Here is a 21,292-nt window from a genome sequence, read left to right on the forward strand (position 1 = left end):
CTTTTTACCACTTAAAAGTCTATCTTGGAGATCATTCTTGTATCAGAATATAAAAAGGTCCTATGTGGTTTTTTGCTAGCTGCAAAGATATTTATGAATCCATAAAAGAATAAATAATAACTGGTTCTATGTTAGATGGCATTTAGGGTCTTTTTTTTTTCCCATTTAGGGTCTTTCTAATCTTTTGCTATTATAAACAGTGCTTCATTGAATATACTTATATATAACTTCATTGTACAAATATGCAAGCATGTGTAGATGACAAATTCCTAGGATATGTAAATTTTTAACTTACTGTCCTTACTAGATATTGTACCAATTTATGCTTTTGCTACCTTTGACAATATAAATGCTTCATCAAACTTTTAAGATTCTTTTACATTTCTAGGGTTTAAAAAATGGTATATCATTATGGACTTCCTTGTTTTCGGCCACACTGCACAGCTTGTGGGATCTTAGTTTCCAGACCATGGATGGAACCCCAGCTCATGGCATTAGAAGTGCGGAGTCCTAACCACCGGACCAAAAGGGAATCCCCTATCACTATGGTTTTAATTTGACTTCTTTTAGTATAGGTAAGGGTAAGCATTTTTCCAAGTTTAAAACTCATTTTTACTTCCTTTTCTGTGACTCTTTCTTATTTACAGGACCTCTTCTGTATTAAGAATGACAGGACTCTGTCAGTTATAAATATATTTTCTCAGTGAATCACTTGAATATGAGGATATTTTTTATTACAGCTTCTGGGCTTCGCTCTTACCGAGTCATTCCCCACTCTGACTCTGTTATTAATACTTTAGAATTCTATTTGATTGTATTTTCTTGATGAATAAGTATGCATGTATGTGGAAGGTTCTACTCTTGCTAAACTTTCCATTCTTTACTGAGAAGCAGCTTAAAAAATAAGAATAAGCCTTGACTTTTTGCTGTGGCAACCTCAGTAGTGGGGGAATTCATGGGAAGAAGCCAGCTCCTGGTTACGATGTGCCAACCTGGGGCAGAGGTGCCGACCAATGAGAAGCCGCCCTCTCCCTTCCATTTTTGACAAGAGGAGCAGGAGAAAGCAGTGCAGAAATCCTGAACCCCTTCCACAGGCGGGGTATTACCACTAGCAAAAACATGAGATCTGATCCTATTTTTTAATGATCCCTGGTGAGCACCTGCAGGACCCACCAGGACCAAGGCAAGGGAACAAGGGACAGAGGGAGATGCTATTTCTTCTGATTAATCTTCAACAAATTGGCCTATTTAATCAAGATCTGGGTGCTAAAAGTGCTCAAATGAATAAGCTAATTTTAGTGATGGTATTGGAGGGAGAAAAATGTTAAGGAGAATAGGGCCAAGTTGTTGCTATCAAGTTTTAAGACTGGACTCTGGCAAAATGCTCTTGGGAAGCCAAAGTCAAGAGCCAACATGGTAACAAGTGGTTAACTGATAGGAGTTGATCTTATAACTCACATCACTGTATTTAAGGCTCAAAACTGCAAAGGCATAGACTCAGAAGCTGGTGGGTCTTTGTTGTTTAGCATAGTGAAGGCTTATTTAGTGACTGTCAACAGTCTTCTTTAAAATGTAAATGTTAGCTAGGAAGTTAGATGTAAACAAGGGGAGGCCTGGCCGAAAGGGATGCAAGCTGATCTCTGAACTCCATCCCAGACACACCCATGAGAGCTCACAGATGCTACAAAATAACCACACAGACTTTTCAACACAGGGGCCCTGGGCACACAGTGGATAGAAAACCACCATAGGGGCTTCCCCAAGTAACTTTAGGCAGTTAGAGGACCATTAAGAGCTCATGAATATTCTACATCTAATTATAAGATGGAATTAGGGGAAGACACATGGGAAGGCATAAACAACACAGCCTGTGTTATATAACTTGAAATTGCCAATCGGCCTTGAGTGAATGACCATTTGCATTCCTGTCATTGACTGGTGGTGGGTACAAGCCCCACTCTGCACCAGGCACATCCAAGAGGAGGGGACTGGACATATAAAAGGGGAGCCAAGAGGGAGCCACAGGAAGGATGAGGAGGGCTCCTGTGGGAGCATCTTACTAACAAAAGATGTGTCTGCTTGAGCTGAACTGAGCTGTAGCTTGCCTGATGTTCTATACCTTTTGGTCCACTGCTCCAAATTTTTGCTGCGATGAGACAAGAACCAAGGAAGATAAATAAACTGATCTGACATAAATTTCATGTCTTCTTAGTCCTCTAGCTAACTCAGGATCATCTAGAAGAACATGACACATGTATCAGGCATTTAAATATTTGTTAAAAAGTATTACTGGCTAATGTGACAATAACTATTTGGGTGTATCAGACTAAGGAGTTTTTAAAAAATATCTAATTTCATCCTCACAACATCTTTAACTGGAAAACTGAGGTTCAAAAAGGTCATGGAGCTTCCCTGGCGGCAGAGCGGTTAAGAATCCTCCTGCCAGTGCAGAGACTCGGATTTGACCCCTGGTGCTGGAAGATCCCACATGCCCAGAAGGTAACTAAGCCCACGCGTCACAACCACTGAAGCCTGTGCTCCCTACAGCCCGTGGGGCAGAACAAGACCCCATTCTCTGCAATTAGAGAAAGCGCCTGTGCAGAAAGGAATACCCAACAAAGTAAAAAACAAAAATAAATTAAGAAAAAAAAAGGGTATGCATCTGGGCTTGAGTTCTGGCTTGAGTGTTTTCTAACACTTACCTCACTTAAACTTACTGTATCTATAGGTAATACAGAGAACAAGAAAAAAAAGATACAGAGATAGTTCTCTGACTTAAGGGATGTCTAGAAAGAAAGAACAGAAAAACAGAGGGGGTAAAATCATCAAAGAAATGACAGAATTTTCAAAAGTTGAAGAAAAGAAATCTCCAGATCAAAAGGGCACAGTGAGTGGTATTCGGTACGACGAACCAAGAAAACACACATCAAGGTAGTCTAGAAACTTCAGAAAAACAGCTTCCTGCAAAGGAACGTGAATTAGACTGATACGGAATTTCTCATCAGCAACGCTGATTATAAAGAAGGAAAATGAGTTTGAGCCGAGACCTAGTCAAACTATCACTCAAGTACGAGAGCAAAACACAGATTCTGTCCCATAAACAAGGGCTAAATCTACCTTCAAACAACGGTGGGAGCCAGGAGGACACAGGATCCTGACAGCTACATACACACACACACTCTTTGTGAATAAAATTAGGCCTTTATCACATAAAGCAAAGTAGGTTCTTAGGAAAACTGGCATGCTCACATGCCTCTTGACAGAGTTCAAAGGGGACAAAGCGATGGAAGAATGCACACTCCAGTTAGCTTCTGATTCTTCAGGACACTGTTTCCTAGACTCTCAGAAAGAGTCCTGGTTCAAGATATGAAACAGAGATTCACTGAAACTCAAGAGATTAAAGAAAGCTTAACACTATTTCTGGCCCATGATTATTGTTATTTTTAGAGATGTACATATCTAAAACCAGAGAGAAAGTAGTAAAAGGTCTTTTGCCTCTAAATGAGATATGCTGGGTATTTTCCATATGTTAATATCCATTGTTCATAACTCCACAAGGTAGAACCATATTCCTATTTTACAGAAGGAAATGACACAAAAATTTAAAGACTTGACCAAGGTCCCAGAGAATTTATACATTTGTACATTTATGCAAATTAACATTTATACATTTGAGTATTTCTTGAAAGTCTAATAGAACTTCTAGGAATATAAATATAATATGGTATTAATCATGCAAAAGGAATTTACAATCTTATAGGACGTACAAAAATACTTGACAAAGTGCTTGGTAACTATATATTCTGATACTTGTAGTGTGATGATTTTAACTTCAAGAAGAAAAGAATGAACACACTAGCTCTTAGAAAGGAGAACTGATTCTGTATCAGGCAACATTTTTTTAAGAAACCGAAACTGATAAATTGTTTCATTTGTGACCCCTTGAAACAGATCTTTAATAATGGAAACCAGTCACCTTATACTGAACCTGGTAGTCATTTAATTCATTTGAAAAGATAACCAAAAAGTCAATCAAAACGCATTACATATTTTAGCCACTGTGATTATGCATACTATTCGTACATTATTCACTGTACAGAGCATTTGAGCATCGGAGTCCCAAGAAGCTGCGTCCTTCACGTTTTCAAGTGTAAGGTAAGGACGCTCAGTAATTCATCACTCTGAGAAAATAAATGGAAAATGCTCTCTAAGTGCTGCTTGTGATCACCCACCACACCTATTCTGTATTGCCACAAAATGACAAAATCTAGCAAAAATTGGAGCATAAAAGTTTACTACTTAATGAAGAAATGTTACCTCTCTTTTTCAAGTTCTTCTAAATAACCGGTATTTTCTCTGCTTCCATTTACAAACCCTCTTCGTGGAAATGAACCCATAGGAACAGGACTGCACTCTCCTGAGCGACTAGATACAGATCCTTCTCGGCTTCCGTAAGAACGGAGGGACATTTTGGACCGTAGTTTCACTCCAGGGAAATTACTGCTATCTAAGTTAAGTTCTAAATAAAATACAGACAAGTTTTTATAAAACAACTGCTTTAAGTGATCTAAAATATTGCTAATGTATTATATTATCTTTTAATAATGAAACCTTAGGTTCACATTTAGCCCTCAAATTTTAAACCATTTTATAATTGAAATACATTATATATATATCACATAAAGTATGCAGGAGTACTAAATTATTGCAGTTACTGAGCAGCAGATCTATATAGGGACAGAGGAAATCCTTATCTCAAATGCTGATGCCCAGAGAAATTCACTGACTACTGGTTCTAAAACAGAAACGTCCTGAAAAAAAAAAAAAAAAACACCAGGCCAAAGCACTTATAAAAGGGTACATTTGTGGTGGTGACCATCTTGCAATATACACAAATACTGGGTCATTTAAAAAAAAAAAAAGTGTTCACCTTTTGGTTTAGAGGCCTGCAGCTACAGATTTCTATCAGAGAAAGCCACAAATGTATATGAGTGAATGAACAATTATTTATGAACAGAATAGTTAAACTTTCCCTCCAAGATAGCTTGAGTTGGTCTGGTGGGGAAAAAGTATGTTAAAGAAAAATTAGACAGAATGTCCTTTCTTAGATTCCTACTAAGTAATAAAATATTTGGGGATCCGAAAGTAATTTCTCTGCCCATCTTCAGTAACAATTAAAACTTACTGATTTAACATTTGAATTTTTAAGTGATAAAACAAGAAAGACATTCTTTTAAAATTCTATTAAAAATGGCTTAAAATCAGTGTGTGTGTGTATATATGTGTGTGTATATATGTGCAAAGATAAAGCACTTCTATTCTGAATGGAACAAAGAAGGGCACTGACTCCTTCAAATGAAGCAATGGGTCCAGTCTATAGCATAAAGCTTAATAAAGGCCTACTTAATGACTGGCAGAAGAGCAATGCGTTTTAGAAAGAGCTGAAAATTGTCAAGAAAGGTATCTAAAATAGTTTATTTAAAGGCAGTTAAATGTTTTAACTGAAAAAATGACAAGCAAATAGACTTTTTATGTATTTGTACTTTAAAAACTACATCCTAATGCATGAGGCTAAGAAAATCCAACACCAACATTCTAATCAAGAGAAGCTGTATTTGGACATATACACCTGACAACTTGAGCTTAAAAAAATTACTTTAAAACACTTTTTAAAAATTTACCTTTAAGACGCTCTAATAAATCAATCTGTCCAGAAGAAGCCATAGCTTCATCTTCAATACTTCCTTGTAGTTGTTTAAGTACTTCCTGTAAAAAAGAACACAGTATCTCAACATGACAAAATTCTAAATAACTTTTTGAAGATATGATTTTAACTTTCTTGGCATTTAGGTCTGCTGGGGGAAAAAGTTATTTCAGATCTATCTGAAAACATATAAAATGCAAAGTACTTTACCTATATTACCTATTACTAATTATAAATAATAAATTACAGCCCAACAACAGTGACACTTTGTGATGATGGTGATTACAAGAAGTCTCCATACAGTATACACGGAATAGTTAAGGTATCTTATTTGTAGCTTCTGAAATAACATATAACAAGGTGGATTACTCTCATTTTTCAGACAGACCAACTGAGACTCAAAAGATTTGCTGAAGACAGAAAAACTAAGCTTGTACCAACATGGCCATGAAAGACAGCAAATTAACACATTTAACACCCCGATAAATACCAAGCAGTTATATACTAAATTTATATACATTCTACTACTACATTGATTTATACTCAGCAGTTAAGTGACTGTATGCTGTCTCCTGACTTTTGGTCCATTGCTTCCTTTCCCATCTAAAGCCTTCTCTTAACAAATTTTTGTCAGAGAAGGTCAAAAACTTTCACTTTCTACTAGTTTTTCTGTATATTCCTTAACAATAATTTATACATATTTTTACATTTTACATACTCTGAGGCATCCCATTCTAGTTCATAGCAAAATCTTTGCTGGCCAAGTAGGATTCCAAATGCAAAACAATGTATTTGAACAGTTACAATCCTATAGCTATGGGCAGTGTTCCTCTATGTGAAAAAGGATCCATAAATAGATTGAAAAGAAAGTCTGTCAAAAAGAGTAAATATAGTAAAGACTATGTCAGTGGTTTACCTTGATAGTGACATTAGAAGCATTAAGAAAAGAATTTGTTTGTTAACAATAAGAAATAGCCTGTGACCTTAATGATCTGACCTTCAAATAAAGACCATGTTGGAAATTAAAAGGCTTAGATAAGTAGATGTGGGATCGTGGAGGTAACTGTTATTTATAGTCAGAAATTGTGTCAGTGTACCACAACTGTGGGATAGGAAATAAATTTGCACAGGGATGTCTTTCTTGAATGAATGTAGATTACTATAAACATCAGGACACAAGTCTCTTCCACAAAGTTTGAGAATTACCACCGGAAGCTACCTGCAGTTTTCAGGATCCTGGGTCTCCTTCCATCCACTGCTGCGTGTAATTCAATGATCTTTTAATCTTATCCTATTTCTTAGAATTCGCAGGCTCACAATTCAACAGCTACCTGTCTCAAGGAACCACCAGTGGTACGTCTCTAATCCTAACCTCACAACTTCAGACTCGTTCCCCAGTATGACCGACAGATGCTTTACAGTCAGCGTCTGGATGACGTGCACGGCGCATGTAAACATTCAAGCTGTCGCCCTGTGCCCTCAGATCCTGTTCCTTGCCTTATATCCTTTCAGCTAAACGGCAGCAGCCTTCTCCCTTTAGGCTCAAATCTTCAGCCTCGCCTCTTTCATCTCCCTGATCAGTTATCAACTCTGTATTCTAGGCTTAATATCTCTTATTAGCCATCTCTTCTCTATTCTTGTCATTATCCTATTGACCCCACCAAAACTACTAAAATAATCTCCTAAATGGTCCTACCTTGCACAGAACTAACAGATTAATAAGGCTTTTAAAGCACAGCTCTGATCAGGTCTTTCTTTATACATGATCCTTCTCTATAGCCTATCATCAAGGTGTTAACAGTGAGTATTCTATAGAAGTTGGGATTACAAGCAATTTTTGTTTTTGGTTTCCTCCTTTTAAAACAACAGATATTATCAAAACAAATACTGTTTTCAGAAAAAGTACAAGCATTTAAGAATTCAAAAGCAACAATTAAAAGAATATGTCATAGGACATATACTTAATTTTTGAAAATTTATGTCATAGTATATGTCATAGGACATTATACTTAACTTTTTTTGAAAATTAATGGCACATTATTGGCTTTTAAAAAACATATTAAAAATAATAAGGAAAAATTAAAATAACACCAACAGAAATGAAAAGGCCATGTAAATCTGCATGTTCAACAATAAAGGATTAAATAAATTTATGGCATTAGCCAAACAACGGAATATTATACATCTGTGAAAATACTATAAAATACTTAATGACATAAAATGATAGCTATATTAAATTAAAAAGCATGCTGCAAAATATGATCCCATTGAATGCATGCTTGCATAAAATGCAGAGAGAAAAATATACACATTATCAAAGGTTACCAACATTAAAAAAATTTTTTTAAATGGGTGAGTTTGATCTCTTTTTGTCTGTATTTCCTAAATTTTAAAAATAGTGAATATACATAACTTGTAGGTTTTAAGTTTCTGTGCATATGGCTAGAAGTCTATTGATAAAAGCAATAACCATAAAGTAAATAAAATTACGGAAATTTAAAGTTAAAAAAATTAAATTTTCAAAGCATCTATCTTGAAAAGCTACTTATTCCAGTGTGTTCTCTTAAATTATTCTTGTAAATTCTGAGTTATGAATCTCAAAAATATGCAGTTAATTTATAGACCCAGTTACTTTGTCTCAAGATGACACCACCAGCAAGACTACATTACTACTTTCTTGTGAACAGTCTGTGTCTATTCCATAATAAAAATTAGGCTCATTTCTTTTCTGCTTTACTGAGATGGAACATACATATGAAAAGCACACCAATCTTAAATTTCTTATATAATCCAAGTATTCATGTAATTGCCCCCCAGGGAAGACAGAAAACATTTCCAGTATCTCAGAAGGTTCCCTTTTGCCCCTTACCAATCAATATTCATTCTCCAGAAGTAATCAGTACTCTGATTTTTGTTATCAGTTAGTTGGCATGCTGGTGAATTGCATATAAATGAAATCATACAGTATACAGTCTTTTGTGTCTCGTGTTTTTTGCTCACCAAAATCTCTATGACACTCATCCATGCTATTGCATGTATCAGTTATTTAATACTGTGTAGTTGTCCACTGTATGAATAGATCTCCACTGATACATCCCTTATCCTTTCGATGGGCATTTGGGTTGTTGCCAGTTTGGAGGCTATTATGAAGAATGCTACTATGTACATTCTTGCACTTATCTCCAGGTGGACACACGTACTCACTTCTCTTGAGTATATATCTGGAGGTTTAAACGCTGAGTCACAGTGATTAAAAGAAACTGCTGAATGGTTTTTTCAAAGTGTTTGTGCCATTTTATACTCCTACCAGCAAGGTTTAAGTTTGAGTCTTCTTAATTATAGATTCCAATTCTCTGTTGAGATTTTCCGACTCTTTATCCACTTAATCCATCTTTTTTTTCAAAACATTTAAAATAATTATGTTAAAATCCTTGACTGTTACTTACTTACAACATGTGGATCATCTTGGGATTTGCTTCTATTACATATTTGCTCTGTTGGTTATCAGTCATTTTTCTATTTCTTTGTATTTCTTGTAACTTTTAACCATATGCCAGTCATTATACATACAAGAACAAGAAAGATTTGAGATTAAAGTTTCCCTTACAGAGTTTGCCCTTTCCACCAGTGGGGTCTGATTTCCTTCAACCAATAACTGAAAATGGGTTGCAGATGCAGTTTAAGTGAAATTCATATGGGATTCCCTAATAGCTCAGTTGGTGAAGAATCTGCCTGCAATGTGGGAGACCTGGATTCGATCCCTGGGTTGGGAAGATCCCCTGGAGAAGGGAAAGGCTATCCACTCCAGTATTCTGGCCTGGAGAATTCCATGCACTGTATAGTCCATGGGCTTGCAAAGGGTTGGACATGACTGAACAACTTTCATTTTCACATCTGGTTTGGTTTGCTGAGTTCTCTGAATGTATCTCTTCTCTTACACTGAGGCTGAGACCTGCTTTAGCAGGACACTGCCTCCTAACCATCCGCTTCCTAGTCCTCCCAAGCATCTTCCCCTCAACAAGACTCAGCTAACACCCCATGCATTTGGAGAGAATGTGAGACACTAGTCATACCCTTGGAGCCCTGCTAAACGTCAATGCTTCGCACATGTCTGCGTCTTTGCCCAACAGTTTCTTTCCTCCAGTGGAGTCTTGATGACTGTGCCAATGATTAATTATCAGTGTGTCCCCAGAATCAGTAAATACCCCTGGGGAATAAAATTACTGGTGATCTCAGCTCATCTAGAAAGGGCTCTTTCCTCTTAGGAATTTTAGTTAATATAATTCTTGATGATTTCACAGTTCTCCAATGTCTTTAAAAGAATGGTTTTTGTTTTTATCCAGTGTTTTCTAGTTGCTGCGGTAGGGCTGATTACTTGCTTGGGATTGCATACTGAATACAGCCTAAAAAGAAGTCCTTAATTTCAAAGAGGTTTTTAAAAGAAGATGCAGCACAACTACAAAGCAATTCCAAACAAAATATTTCAAAAAACGTTTTGAGAAATGACAGCTTTTAGAATTAATATGTAATTTTAAAGGAGAGAATATTCATTTGTATTTATAAATTCTGGAAGTTTGGTTTTAAAAAATTAATCATATAATCAAACATTATTTTAAAAAAGTTAAGATTTTAGAAACATGAGAGAATTAATTATTACAGACAAATATACTGTGGTCATATAAGTGAATAGAAAATATGAATGAGTAACTATGTCATTTCAAGGGAGTTTTCAACTTGATCCACTTCTGTTTTTCTCGCTGTGTCACAGTTACTGATATTTTTTATTACTAGATAAAAGTATACTTGGTAATTAAATCTTCAAAATAAATTATGAACTGTGCCAATTTGAATCTTCTCATTTTTTTCTTACACTCTGAAAATACAAGATACTCTCCATATACATGGTTTTATAGTTAAAACAATTTATAAATACTTCATTTTACTAAAATACAAGCGATATAAACGGTTGGTTAATATTTCACCTAGATATATTTTTCTACACCATGCCATCTTTCAATTTAAATGCTTCATACTTCACCATATTTTGGAGAAGAAAATGGCAACCAATCCAGTCCTCCTGCCTGAAGAATTCCATGGACAGAGGAGCGGGACAGGCTGCAGTCCATGGAGTCGCAGAGGGTCGGATACGACTATGCAACTAACTTAATTTTTCACCACATTTATCATGCTGCGATGCTCAGCATTTTAAAGTAAATCACATTGACTTCCTGCCCTGGAGTAAAAAGTATAGTATATAATTTCCCTTAAGTTTAGCTATAATTGCTGCATTCTTATTCTAAATCCCACAAAATCTGTAGTTTATTTTAATTACAGAAGCATCAAGTATATACATAAATGTAGAGAATAATGTAACGAACTCCTATGTATCCTCACGTTAGTTCAAAAATTATCAACTCATGGGCTTCTTTCATCTATGCTTATAACCACTTCCTCCATTCCCCCTCAACCCAAATTTATTTGAAAAACAAATCTCAGTCATCATACTGTTTCTTCTCCAAAAATAATTCTACATATATATTTAAAAAGGGATTCTTTCTAAACACAACCACAATGCCATCATTAGACCTACAAAATAAACATTTTCTTAATATTCTCAAATACAGTCAATGCTCCAATTTCCTTAATTGCTGTACACATATTTCCCTGACTGTCACACACACACAGAATATTTTTACACTATCAATGACATGTAATCAATAACAAAGCAGTATTCTCTTTTGCCACTAGATGGTACTACTGTATAAATTTCAGAAATCCTAAAATAATGTAGTTGAAAGAGACACACCTTGCCATCCACAGGGTGGACACATTACATACGAATGATCAGTAAACATAATACAAGATCACATGATGTATTACAAAGTCTAAAAAGTGAGTTTTTTGAGAAATAACCATTGTTTCAGATTAACTTTAATCCAATGTAGTAAGTTCCAATGTTTCCAAGTGTCTTCATTCACACATCGGTATTTTAAGACAAAATAAACAGAGCATGGTTTCCTGTTAGTACTATAAAGCTGCTGCTGCTTCTTTTTTTCCAAAAAGCTTCTTGCAAGTAGATACATAAATAACTTCAGTATAAGGGCATAACTGCTATGATACCATACACTAAATCCTGAAGAAATATGTGGATAACTTTGCAAGGATGTCTGTAAAAACACTCACTGAGCAGTAATCAATTTATGGTTGAATTCAGACATATCTTAAATACTAATATTCATGATGTATATTATACCTCATTCCTAAGAGGTCAACCTGGTATTCTATTGCAGAAATTTAAGGATCTGACTTATACTGTTACTCTGAGAGACATTCCACACTTCAGCATTTCCATCCATGGAGATAGATCTAAAGGTATGTTAAAATGTTTCACCAAAATGAAGTTTCAATTTGCTCAAGTAGTTTAAAAAAAGAAAAAACTTTAAAAGGGGACTCAGAATTCTGCACAAGAGACATTCAGATAGGTGTGCTAGGAAGAATTCTCTACAAAATATACTTCTGAAGCAGATAAACCATTAGTCCTGCTGGGGAATTTAAATTTTGTATCTTTAAACTTTTAAAACCACATGTCATGTACAATAATTTTAGATATATTATGTTAATCAGTGTTAAAATACCAAACTACTCTTTTTTAACCTAGTAGGTAATTGATTCAGCTGTTTTCATGGTTTGTGGTGAGAAAAAAAAATGTTTCTTTATAGTCTATAGAAAAAAATATTTCTTTATGAAGGATCTGAGATAGGTATCTTGGAGATCTGTCATTGCTACTGCCACAGAAATAGGCAACACAGTAGAAAAGATTTATGCATAGAAGAGAAAGAGAGAAATAGAGAAAAAGAAAGAAAGGTTCAAATGAGTAAAAGGCTAAACTGTTATGATATTGAATAAAAAGGTAAAAGAGGAGCAGCTCAATAGTTCAGTAATACACAGAAGCTTGAAGAATAAGAGACCTCAAAATGCATGGAAAAAGAAATAGAAGAGAATAATAAATGAATAAGGAACAAGAGTAGTAAGCAGACAGGAAGAAGAGGGTCAGAAACCCAGATGGTAAAATGGCCAAGGCGCAGAAAAAACACGTAGCAAGAAGGATTTTTTAAAAAGAGAAGGAGGTAACAGTTTTGTTGATGACCTCCAGTTCTATTAAATTCAGTGAGAGGAAAATCTGCCTAACTGGAAATTAAAACAGTTAAAGTTTTGACTGCAATTATTTTAAAATAAGAACATATTTTCCCAGTGCACATTGAATATTTTATAACTTTTCACGGAGGTTATCACAGCTTTGCAATGCTATACAGCAAACCAATTTCAAGGCTTGACGGTGTCGTGGACATCATCTGTTAGTGCAATGACTACTTTTTCAAATAAAGCAATTTAATTCCAGAAGGGCACCTGACAGTCTGTAACTCAGCTTATGGCAAAACCAGAAATAGAATCAGGTACTAATCTTCACTTCGGGACTCTTCTCATTAGGTCACCCCAAATTTCTTGACGATCTATCACTGCAGCACTTAAGTGATGACAAGATCTGAGGGGGTTGGGGATGATGACTATGATTTGTTTTAATCCTTAAGATAAATTTGGCAGTTGTGAGGCTAGTTTCTGTGAATTACATAGAACACCCAGCCTCACTATAGTGATGGTGAAGTTGGTCTCTCATTTTTAAGCTTAAAAATAACTAAGGACTAACTACTTAGTCACTGTGGTTTTATAATCATTTTCTTTATATGATTTGCTGGATGAATTAAAAACATTTGGACTGAAAATATCAATGTTAACTTTTGCAAGAAAGAGTTTACAGATTACTGCTTAACTTAAATAAAAATACACTTCTAAGTAAGTGAAGTGTCTAACCCAAAGTTTACAGGAAGAAACACGGAATAAAAACGGATAAACTACAATTTAAAGTCACAGTCTTGATACCTTCATATTAGATGCCTCAGTTTCCAGTTTTGTAAGATGATTGGAATTATCTTCTAGCTCTTGTCGAAGATTTGAGTTCTCCATCTTCAGGGCCTCAACTTGCTTTAACAACTGATCATAGGAAGCTGCAGCCATCCTTGGCTACCCCTGGACCTATAAGGTTAAAAAGGATTTTGAAATTCACTACTGAAAAAATAAGAGTGGCTGCTTGTTACAAAGAAAGGGATAAAGAAATAAAACCTCAGAGACATTTAACAAGAACTGTGTTAATGTAGCAGTTTCAGTATCAAAACAACACTATGTGAGTGGCAGGGCCTTTCTGAGAAGCTGAAATACCGGGGTTTAATTAAAGACAAATAAGATTTAAAATAGAAGAGAACGTCAGTAGTGTTTGAAAAACACCTGCCTTTTCACAGGTGGGTAAGATTTCTATCAGGTTAGAATTTTTTTGAGGTTTCAGAGATATTTTAAATGGTCTTACAGACAAGATTTGGGAAATGCAGTTATTGATAAGAAATATATTTATATTGGTCATATTAATTTATTTCTGGATTTTGCCCAACAGTTACATAATTTTATAGCCCAAATGGATTAATGAGATTAGGTACTGCAGTCTACCACTTTTCATTTGATAAAAGGCTAGTCTTAAACATTATCCATGGGGAAATACAAAGTTCCAAGAAGGCCTCATTAAAAAGGCGGTCATTAAACAAAACAGACGCAAGGGAGAGGACTGGATTGAGACTTCAACTCTTTTGGAAAGAAAGATGATAATAACTGCTAATATAAATTCTATTACATTTATCGAAAAGGATGAATACAATAGGCCATGCTATGGCACATGTATCACGGGACCCACTGTGCTCACATTGAGGCTGAAAGACACTTGAAGAAAACAGATGATTTTAGGAGCAGAGACTGTCAAAGAGAAGTGAAGCAGAGCCTTGCTATTAATTACATTACCATGAAAGAAGAGGGGAGAAAAGAAAGATATAGATGATAGTCAGGTAATAAGAGGTCCTTGGCCTGAAGAATTAGAGAATGCTAGAAGTTATATTCAGACTATCGAAGTTCCAAAGACCCAGATCCTCTTTGTAGTTTAATTTCTGTGGAATAAATAAAATTCTACCTATCTCTTAAGAGTTAAAAAGTATAACAGAGTTTGTACTCAAGCAATACTAAATAGATCTGGACATAAAAAAATGTTTCTGCAGTAAAAATCCACTATACGAAATAAGGCAGACAAATTACAACACTGGCTAGTCATGACAATATTGTAGTTCAGCAACTGGAAGGGATACCCTAACAAGGGAAATCAAGTGACACAGGTCTCGTCTGTTCTCCAACAGCTAGGGACAATAAATCTGGAAGGAAACAGAGTCCTGGGTGGTGGGGATCACCCTCAAAAACCTTCATGACTGAAAAGAGTGAGCGCTAGACTTGTATTTGGGGATGCGGGTCTCAGTTTCAGTCTTGGTCGTGCCTTCACCTTTGCCCCTGAATTTTAACTCATTTCACCATTCGTAAAATGGACATTTACTACCTTTTCTAATATAATTCACAGGGATATTGTTAGAATTGAGAACCAAAAGGATGGTCTAAAAATAAAAGTCCTGTGTAAGTTATATCATGAAAATACACTTACTATGTAACTTCTTTAGTAAGACCTAAAGTTAACCTACTATTATAAGCCTTAGTCCTCTGACCAATCGACAAGAGGTGAAAAAGTAATTCACTCTTTTGAAAAAGGACTGAGAAGGTGTATCAGAAACAAAGGAGAAATTCATAGGTGGGATCACTTATCTGTTTTGTGTGCATGCATGCTCAGTAGGGTCTGACTCTTTGCAACTCCATGGACTTAAGCCCACCAGGCTCCTCTGTCCATGGGATGATCCAGGCAAAAATACTGGTGTGGGTTGTCATTTCCTCCTCCAGGGTATCTTCCTGACCCAGGGATTGAACCCCAGTCTCCCACGCTGGCAAGCGGTTTCTCTATTACTGAGCCACCTGGGAAGCCCTATCTATTTTATACCGTCGTACCACTAAGAAGCAGCTCTACCTACAAAGAGGCAGCACATTAAAAATCATGTGACAAAGGTGGGAATCTGACAGTATTTAGTAACGTAAGCCCTAAAAATTCCTCATTCCAAATAAAATCCTAACAGGCAATTTTCCACTAAAATAGTATAAATAAGAGAAAAAGTAACAATACAGGGAAAGAGAAAATTACTGGAATTATGTTTAGACACAGAGGTTATAACCACATACAATCACAAAAAGAGCCAGATGGACAAAATGAGCAAGAGACTACTAAAAGTGCTCTCTACTGGAACAAAAAAGAATTCAACCCTTTAGGTGGACAATTAAAACATACCATTATTTTTTTTTCTCTCCCTCCAGAATCAAAACATTTAAGTCATTTCTGCTTCAGAAAACAGGATGTTTCCATATAATTTTATGAGAAAATAAGATGTTTCGAGGTAATACCTTGCCTTATGTCCTTTTAATATGTTGCCGCCATACCTAAGTCAAAATTGCTTAATGCAAAATTTAAAAAATCATAAATCTGTTTTAGAAAACAATCACAAGAATTTCATACCAAATATATCGTAAATGCAACTCACCCAGCATCATTAAAAAAAAAACAAACCTCAAAATTTATCTGATGAAATGGGAAAATCTCTGAATCTCACATCATTGAGAACATACAAAGATCTAAACATGCTTCTCAGTAAGCGAAAGGGTTAGCTGCTCAGTCCTGTCCACTCTTTGAGAGCCCATGGATTGTAGCACGCCAGGCTCCTCTGTCGACAGAATTCTCTAGGCAAGCATACTGGAGAAGGGAGTCATTCGCTTTTTCAGGGGATATTCCTGATCCAGGGACGGAACTCAGGTCTCCAGCACTGCAGGTGGATTCTTTCTGAGTCACCAGGGAGACAGGGTGTGCACTAACGAGATTCTCATCCCTTAAGAGTAGGGTAGGGGAGAAGAAAGTTTTATAAAAGGATTGCTATTTAGACTTTTATCCAAATGTTCACTAGAAACAAATCTACAAGGAGCCTAAGAAACTAATGCAAGGAGGCAGAAAAGTTTAGGTAGGTAAGGGATACACAATTAGAACTAAATCTGAAAGATTCTTTATTATAAATTAAGAATTTGGGATTTAAAAAAATTAAACTGCTTTTATTCTTTTGGTTTAATGAATTTTAAAAAAGATGTATCTGTCAGTACTGTCAGATGGTAATGAAAAAAAAAATATCAATACAAAAAGAAACCAAAAGAATCATAGAAGACTACTTTGCTCAAGTCTATGTAAACAAACTTGAAAACTAAATGAAATAGATAATTTACTAGAAAGTGTATGTTATCAAAACTAACCACAAGAGATGGAAAATCTAAAATTTACAACAAAAGTCACTGTTGTAAAATTGATATCACCCAACACATTAATAGAGCTACACAGAAGAAAAATATTATCATGCTGAAGGTGATGAAAAGACACTTTAAAAATTCAATGCCCATTCTTGTTGAAAATACTGGATATAAAAGCACACTTTTTAAACATAATATATTTCAGACCCACAATAAGCCAGCACCACCCAATGAGGAAATACTAGATACACTATATTACTAAAGTCAGGGAAAGCCCCATTTTTACCACTCTTACTCATTTTATCAGTCAACACAGAGAATGAAATTAGAAAGGAATACTACTGGTAGGGGTACAATTAAATAACTAGAATATCCAAAAGAACCAACTAAATTTTACTACAAGATAATCTAGTAATTTAGTGAAGTACAAAACATAAAGAAATCTTTCCTTTATATGTACAAAGAGAAACCAGATAAATGATAAAATGAAAGAAAAGAGCTTATCTATAATTAAAAAAAACAGGCATAAACTGAATAAAGAGTTCAAAACATGTATGAGGAAAACTATGGAACACTTCTGAGAGACACAAAGGTAGATTTCAACAAATGGAAAGAGGTATCTTGTTTGTGTACTAAAGATTCAGTAGTGACAGGCACAGAGTGGGATCCAAGGCCCCGGGCATGGCGGGCAGTCGGCTGGAAACCGTGGGGAGCGTTTTCACGCGGACGCGAGACCTGATTCGGGCTGGGGTGTTGAAGGAGAAACCCCTTTGGTTTGACATATATAAGCCTTCCCTCCGCTGCGGGACCCGGTCTTCCGAAGGCCTCACTTGCGATATGGCAAAGCTAAATCTCCCACCCAGGACATCTTTTACCACGAGGATCAGATTAGAGCGAAATTTTATTCAGCCTATGGATCTGGTCCAAAAGCTTTTGATCTGTTCAACCCAAACTTCAAGTCTACCTGTCAACGGTTCGTGGAGAAGTACATTGAGCTACAGAAACTTGGAGAAACAGATGAAGAGAAGTTATTTGTAGAAGCAGGGAAGGCTTTGTTGGCAGAAGGTGTCATTTTAAGACGAGTAGAAAAAGCAAGGACTCAACAGGAAGGTAGTCAAGTTTCTGTATACGTTTCTGTAAAGTTTGAAGATCAGAGCAAAAGGTTAGTTTTTTGAAAAGATTGAATATAGAGACAGACAAGATCCCAAATGTATAAAGTGAACAAAATTCAAAGGTAGGGGGAATTGACTCAAGAAAGAAATAGATAATCTTAATAGTTCTACAACTACTGAAAGCTGGAGGAGTTAAATGTTTCCCCTTTCCTCTGTCCAACACAAAAAAATACCAGATTCAAATGGTTTTATAAACACCTTCTACCAAACATTTGAGAAATGCATCATTTCAACCTTATGCAAACTTTTCCAATCTGAACCCATGGGTGTCAAATACCAAACTGCGTTGGAGGAGAACCCACCTCTGAAAGAAGTTCCACAGGCCCAGCATTTGGAGGCACCTGGAAAAATCGAAAGGCTTCTCACCTCCCTGAAGAACGTGTATACTGTGTATACTAACATCCAAACTGGATTCACTGCTGGAATGAACTGTTTTTAACAGCTGAACTTTGTAAATGTTTCCTGATCTCTGAGGCATCGTGTTTGCCTTCTTTGGGTTCCCACTTCTAGGTTGTCATAAAGCTCTGTATCATGGTTTGAAGAAGCAGTTATGTGAACTTTTATGTTATGGTGGTATTAAATAAAGAATTCCTCAGTGCTTAAAAAAAAAAAAAGATTCAGTAGCATAATGATGTCATTTCTCCCTGAGTTAATTTTACATGGTCCCAATATAAATACTATATAAAATTTTTTTTTATTTTGTTTGCTACAGCTAGACAACTGAAAAAAAAAAAACAAGCAAAAAAAGGGAAAATATGAAGGGAAGAGCAAGAGCATTCCTATGACATATTAAATTATTGCTGCAAAGCCATTATAAGTAAAACAGTACAAAGTTAACTGTACTGTATCAGTAAGCTAATTTCTTAGCTCTTATCATTATACTATGGATATATAAGATGTTAACATTAGGAGAAACTAACTGAAGGGTACATAGGAACTCTCTTATTTTTCTAACTCTTTTATAAGTACAAAGTCATTTAAAAATAAAAAGACTTTAAAAAGCTATGATACTGGCAGATCAACCAAGAGAACACATTTTTTTAAATTCCAGAAGTATATGAAAAGTTAGTCATAGTAAAGGTAGCATCTCAAAGACATGTAAGAAGATGAACTTTAAATAAGCAGCAAGGGCAGCAGGGCAGCCGCGAGGAAGCATTAAGACGGCACCTCTCTCTCAAACTGCACATTAGGGTAAGTTACAGAAGAAACGGGTTCAAGTGCTAACAACATCACATGGCATTTAAATTACAGAAGAGAGCTGTGTTTGTAATTAAAAATACTTAAATGGAACATACCCTCTTCCAAGGAGGCTATTACAGAGCAACGGACATTTTAATTTCAACTTATCTGTGAAAGGGTAAGGCACTTGGAAGGCTTGTTGGACCTCTGAAATGATTATGTCTATTACTACAAAAGGGTTAATAAATCAAGTTCTTAGGTTACATCAAACAAATGGGACAGGTTTTTACTGGGAAAAAAAGCATAACTACTTTTAATTAAACAGGATACATCCATGAAGTGGAATATTACACTGGCATTAAAAATGAGGTTGATGCCTGACTTCAGACTCTACTACAAAGCCACAGTCATCAAGACAGTATGGTACTGGCACAAAGACAGAAATATAGATCAATGGAACAGAATAGAAAGCCCAGAGATAAATCCACGAATCTATGGACACCTTATCTTCGACAAAGGAGGCAAGGATATACAATGGAAAAAAGACAACCTCTTTAACAAGTGGTGCTGGGAAAACTGGTCAACCACTTGTAAAAGAATGAAACTAGAACACTTTCTAACACCATACACAAAAATAAACTCAAAATGGATTAAAGATCTAAATGGAAGACCAGAAACTATAAAACTCCTAGAGGAGAACATAGGCAAAACACTCTCTGACATAAATCACAGCAAGATCCTCTATGACTCACCTCCCAGAATATTGGAAATAAAAAGCAAAACTAAACAAATGGGATCTAATGAAACTTAAAAGCTTTTGCACTACAAAGGAAACTATAAGGCAAGGTGGAAAAGAACAGCCCTCAGATTTGGGAGAAAATAATTAGCAATGAAAGAAAACAGGACAAAGGTTAATCTCTAAAAATATACAAGCAACTCCTTGCAGCTCAATTCCAGTAAATAATAAATGGACCCCAATCAAAAAATGTGGCCCAAAGATTCTCAAAACAGACAATTTCCCAAGGGGAAAGACATACAGATGGCTAACAAACACAGAAAAGATGCTCAACATCACTCATTATTTAGAGAAATGCAAACCAAAACCATCAATGCACGGACCATTACACGCCAAGTCAGGTGGCTGCTATCAAAAGTTCTACAAGCAATAAATGCTGGGAGTAGGTTGTGAGAAAAGGGAACCCTCTTACACTGTTGGTGCCCTCTTACACTGTTGGTGGGAATGCAACTAGTACAGCCACTATGGAGAACAGTGTGGAGATTTCTTAAAAAACTGGAAATAGAACTGCCATATGACCCAGCAATCCCACTTCTGGGCATACACACTGAGGAAACCAGATCTGAAAGAGACACGTGCACCCCAATGTTCATCGCAGCACTGTTTATAATAGCCAGGACATGGAAGCAACCTAGATGCCCATCAGCAGATGAATGGATAAGGAAGCTGTGGTACATATACACCATGGAATATTACTCAGCCATTAAAAAGAATTCATTTGAACCAGTCCTAATGAGATGGATGAAACTGGAGCCCCTTATACAGAGTGAAGTAAGCCAGAAAAATAAAGAACATTACAGCATACTAACACATATATATGGAATTTAGAAAGATGGTAACGATAACCCTATATGCAAAACAGAAAAAGAGACACAGAAATACAAAACAGACTTTTGAACTCTGTGGGAGAAGGTGAGGGTGGGATGTTTCGAAAGAACAGCATGTATATTATCTATGGTGAAACAGATCACCAGCCCAGGTGGGATGCATGAGACAAGTGCTCGGGCCTGGTGCACTGGGAAGACCCAGAGGAATCGGGTGGAGAGGGAGGTGGGAGGGGGGATCGGGATGGGGAACACGTGTAAATCTACGGCTGATTCATATCAATGTATGACAAAACCCACTGAAATA

General features: G+C 36.0%; 1 protein-coding gene and 1 pseudogene across 12 annotated transcripts in view; one reads left to right on the forward strand and one right to left on the reverse strand.

Annotated features, from left to right (window-relative positions):
- The window catches only part of APC (APC regulator of WNT signaling pathway), a 129,267-nt gene that overhangs the window by 61,194 nt on the left and 46,781 nt on the right, over nt 1–21,292 (reverse strand). For 7 of the 12 annotated variants that reach the window (XM_043470609.1, XM_043470607.1, XM_043470615.1 and 4 more), the window contains exons 2-4: nt 13,643–13,795; nt 5,682–5,766; nt 4,318–4,519 (exon numbers count right to left, since the gene is read on the reverse strand). In XM_043470609.1, the coding sequence (XP_043326544.1) occupies nt 4,318–4,519; nt 5,682–5,766; nt 13,643–13,777 (422 nt within the window). In that variant the 5' untranslated portion in view covers nt 13,778–13,795. Of the gene's footprint in view, nt 1–4,317; nt 4,520–5,681; nt 5,767–13,642; nt 13,796–21,292 lie in introns of those variants that run through there. The other 5 variants (XM_043470614.1, XM_043470610.1, XM_043470613.1 and 2 more) reach the window with 2 other exon arrangements.
- Nucleotides 17,696–18,711, forward strand: LOC122442944 (annotated as a pseudogene).

The sequence above is a fragment of the Cervus canadensis genome, chromosome 6 (assembly GCF_019320065.1).
Source record: "Cervus canadensis isolate Bull #8, Minnesota chromosome 6, ASM1932006v1, whole genome shotgun sequence".
Lineage (NCBI taxonomy): Eukaryota > Metazoa > Chordata > Mammalia > Artiodactyla > Cervidae > Cervus > Cervus canadensis.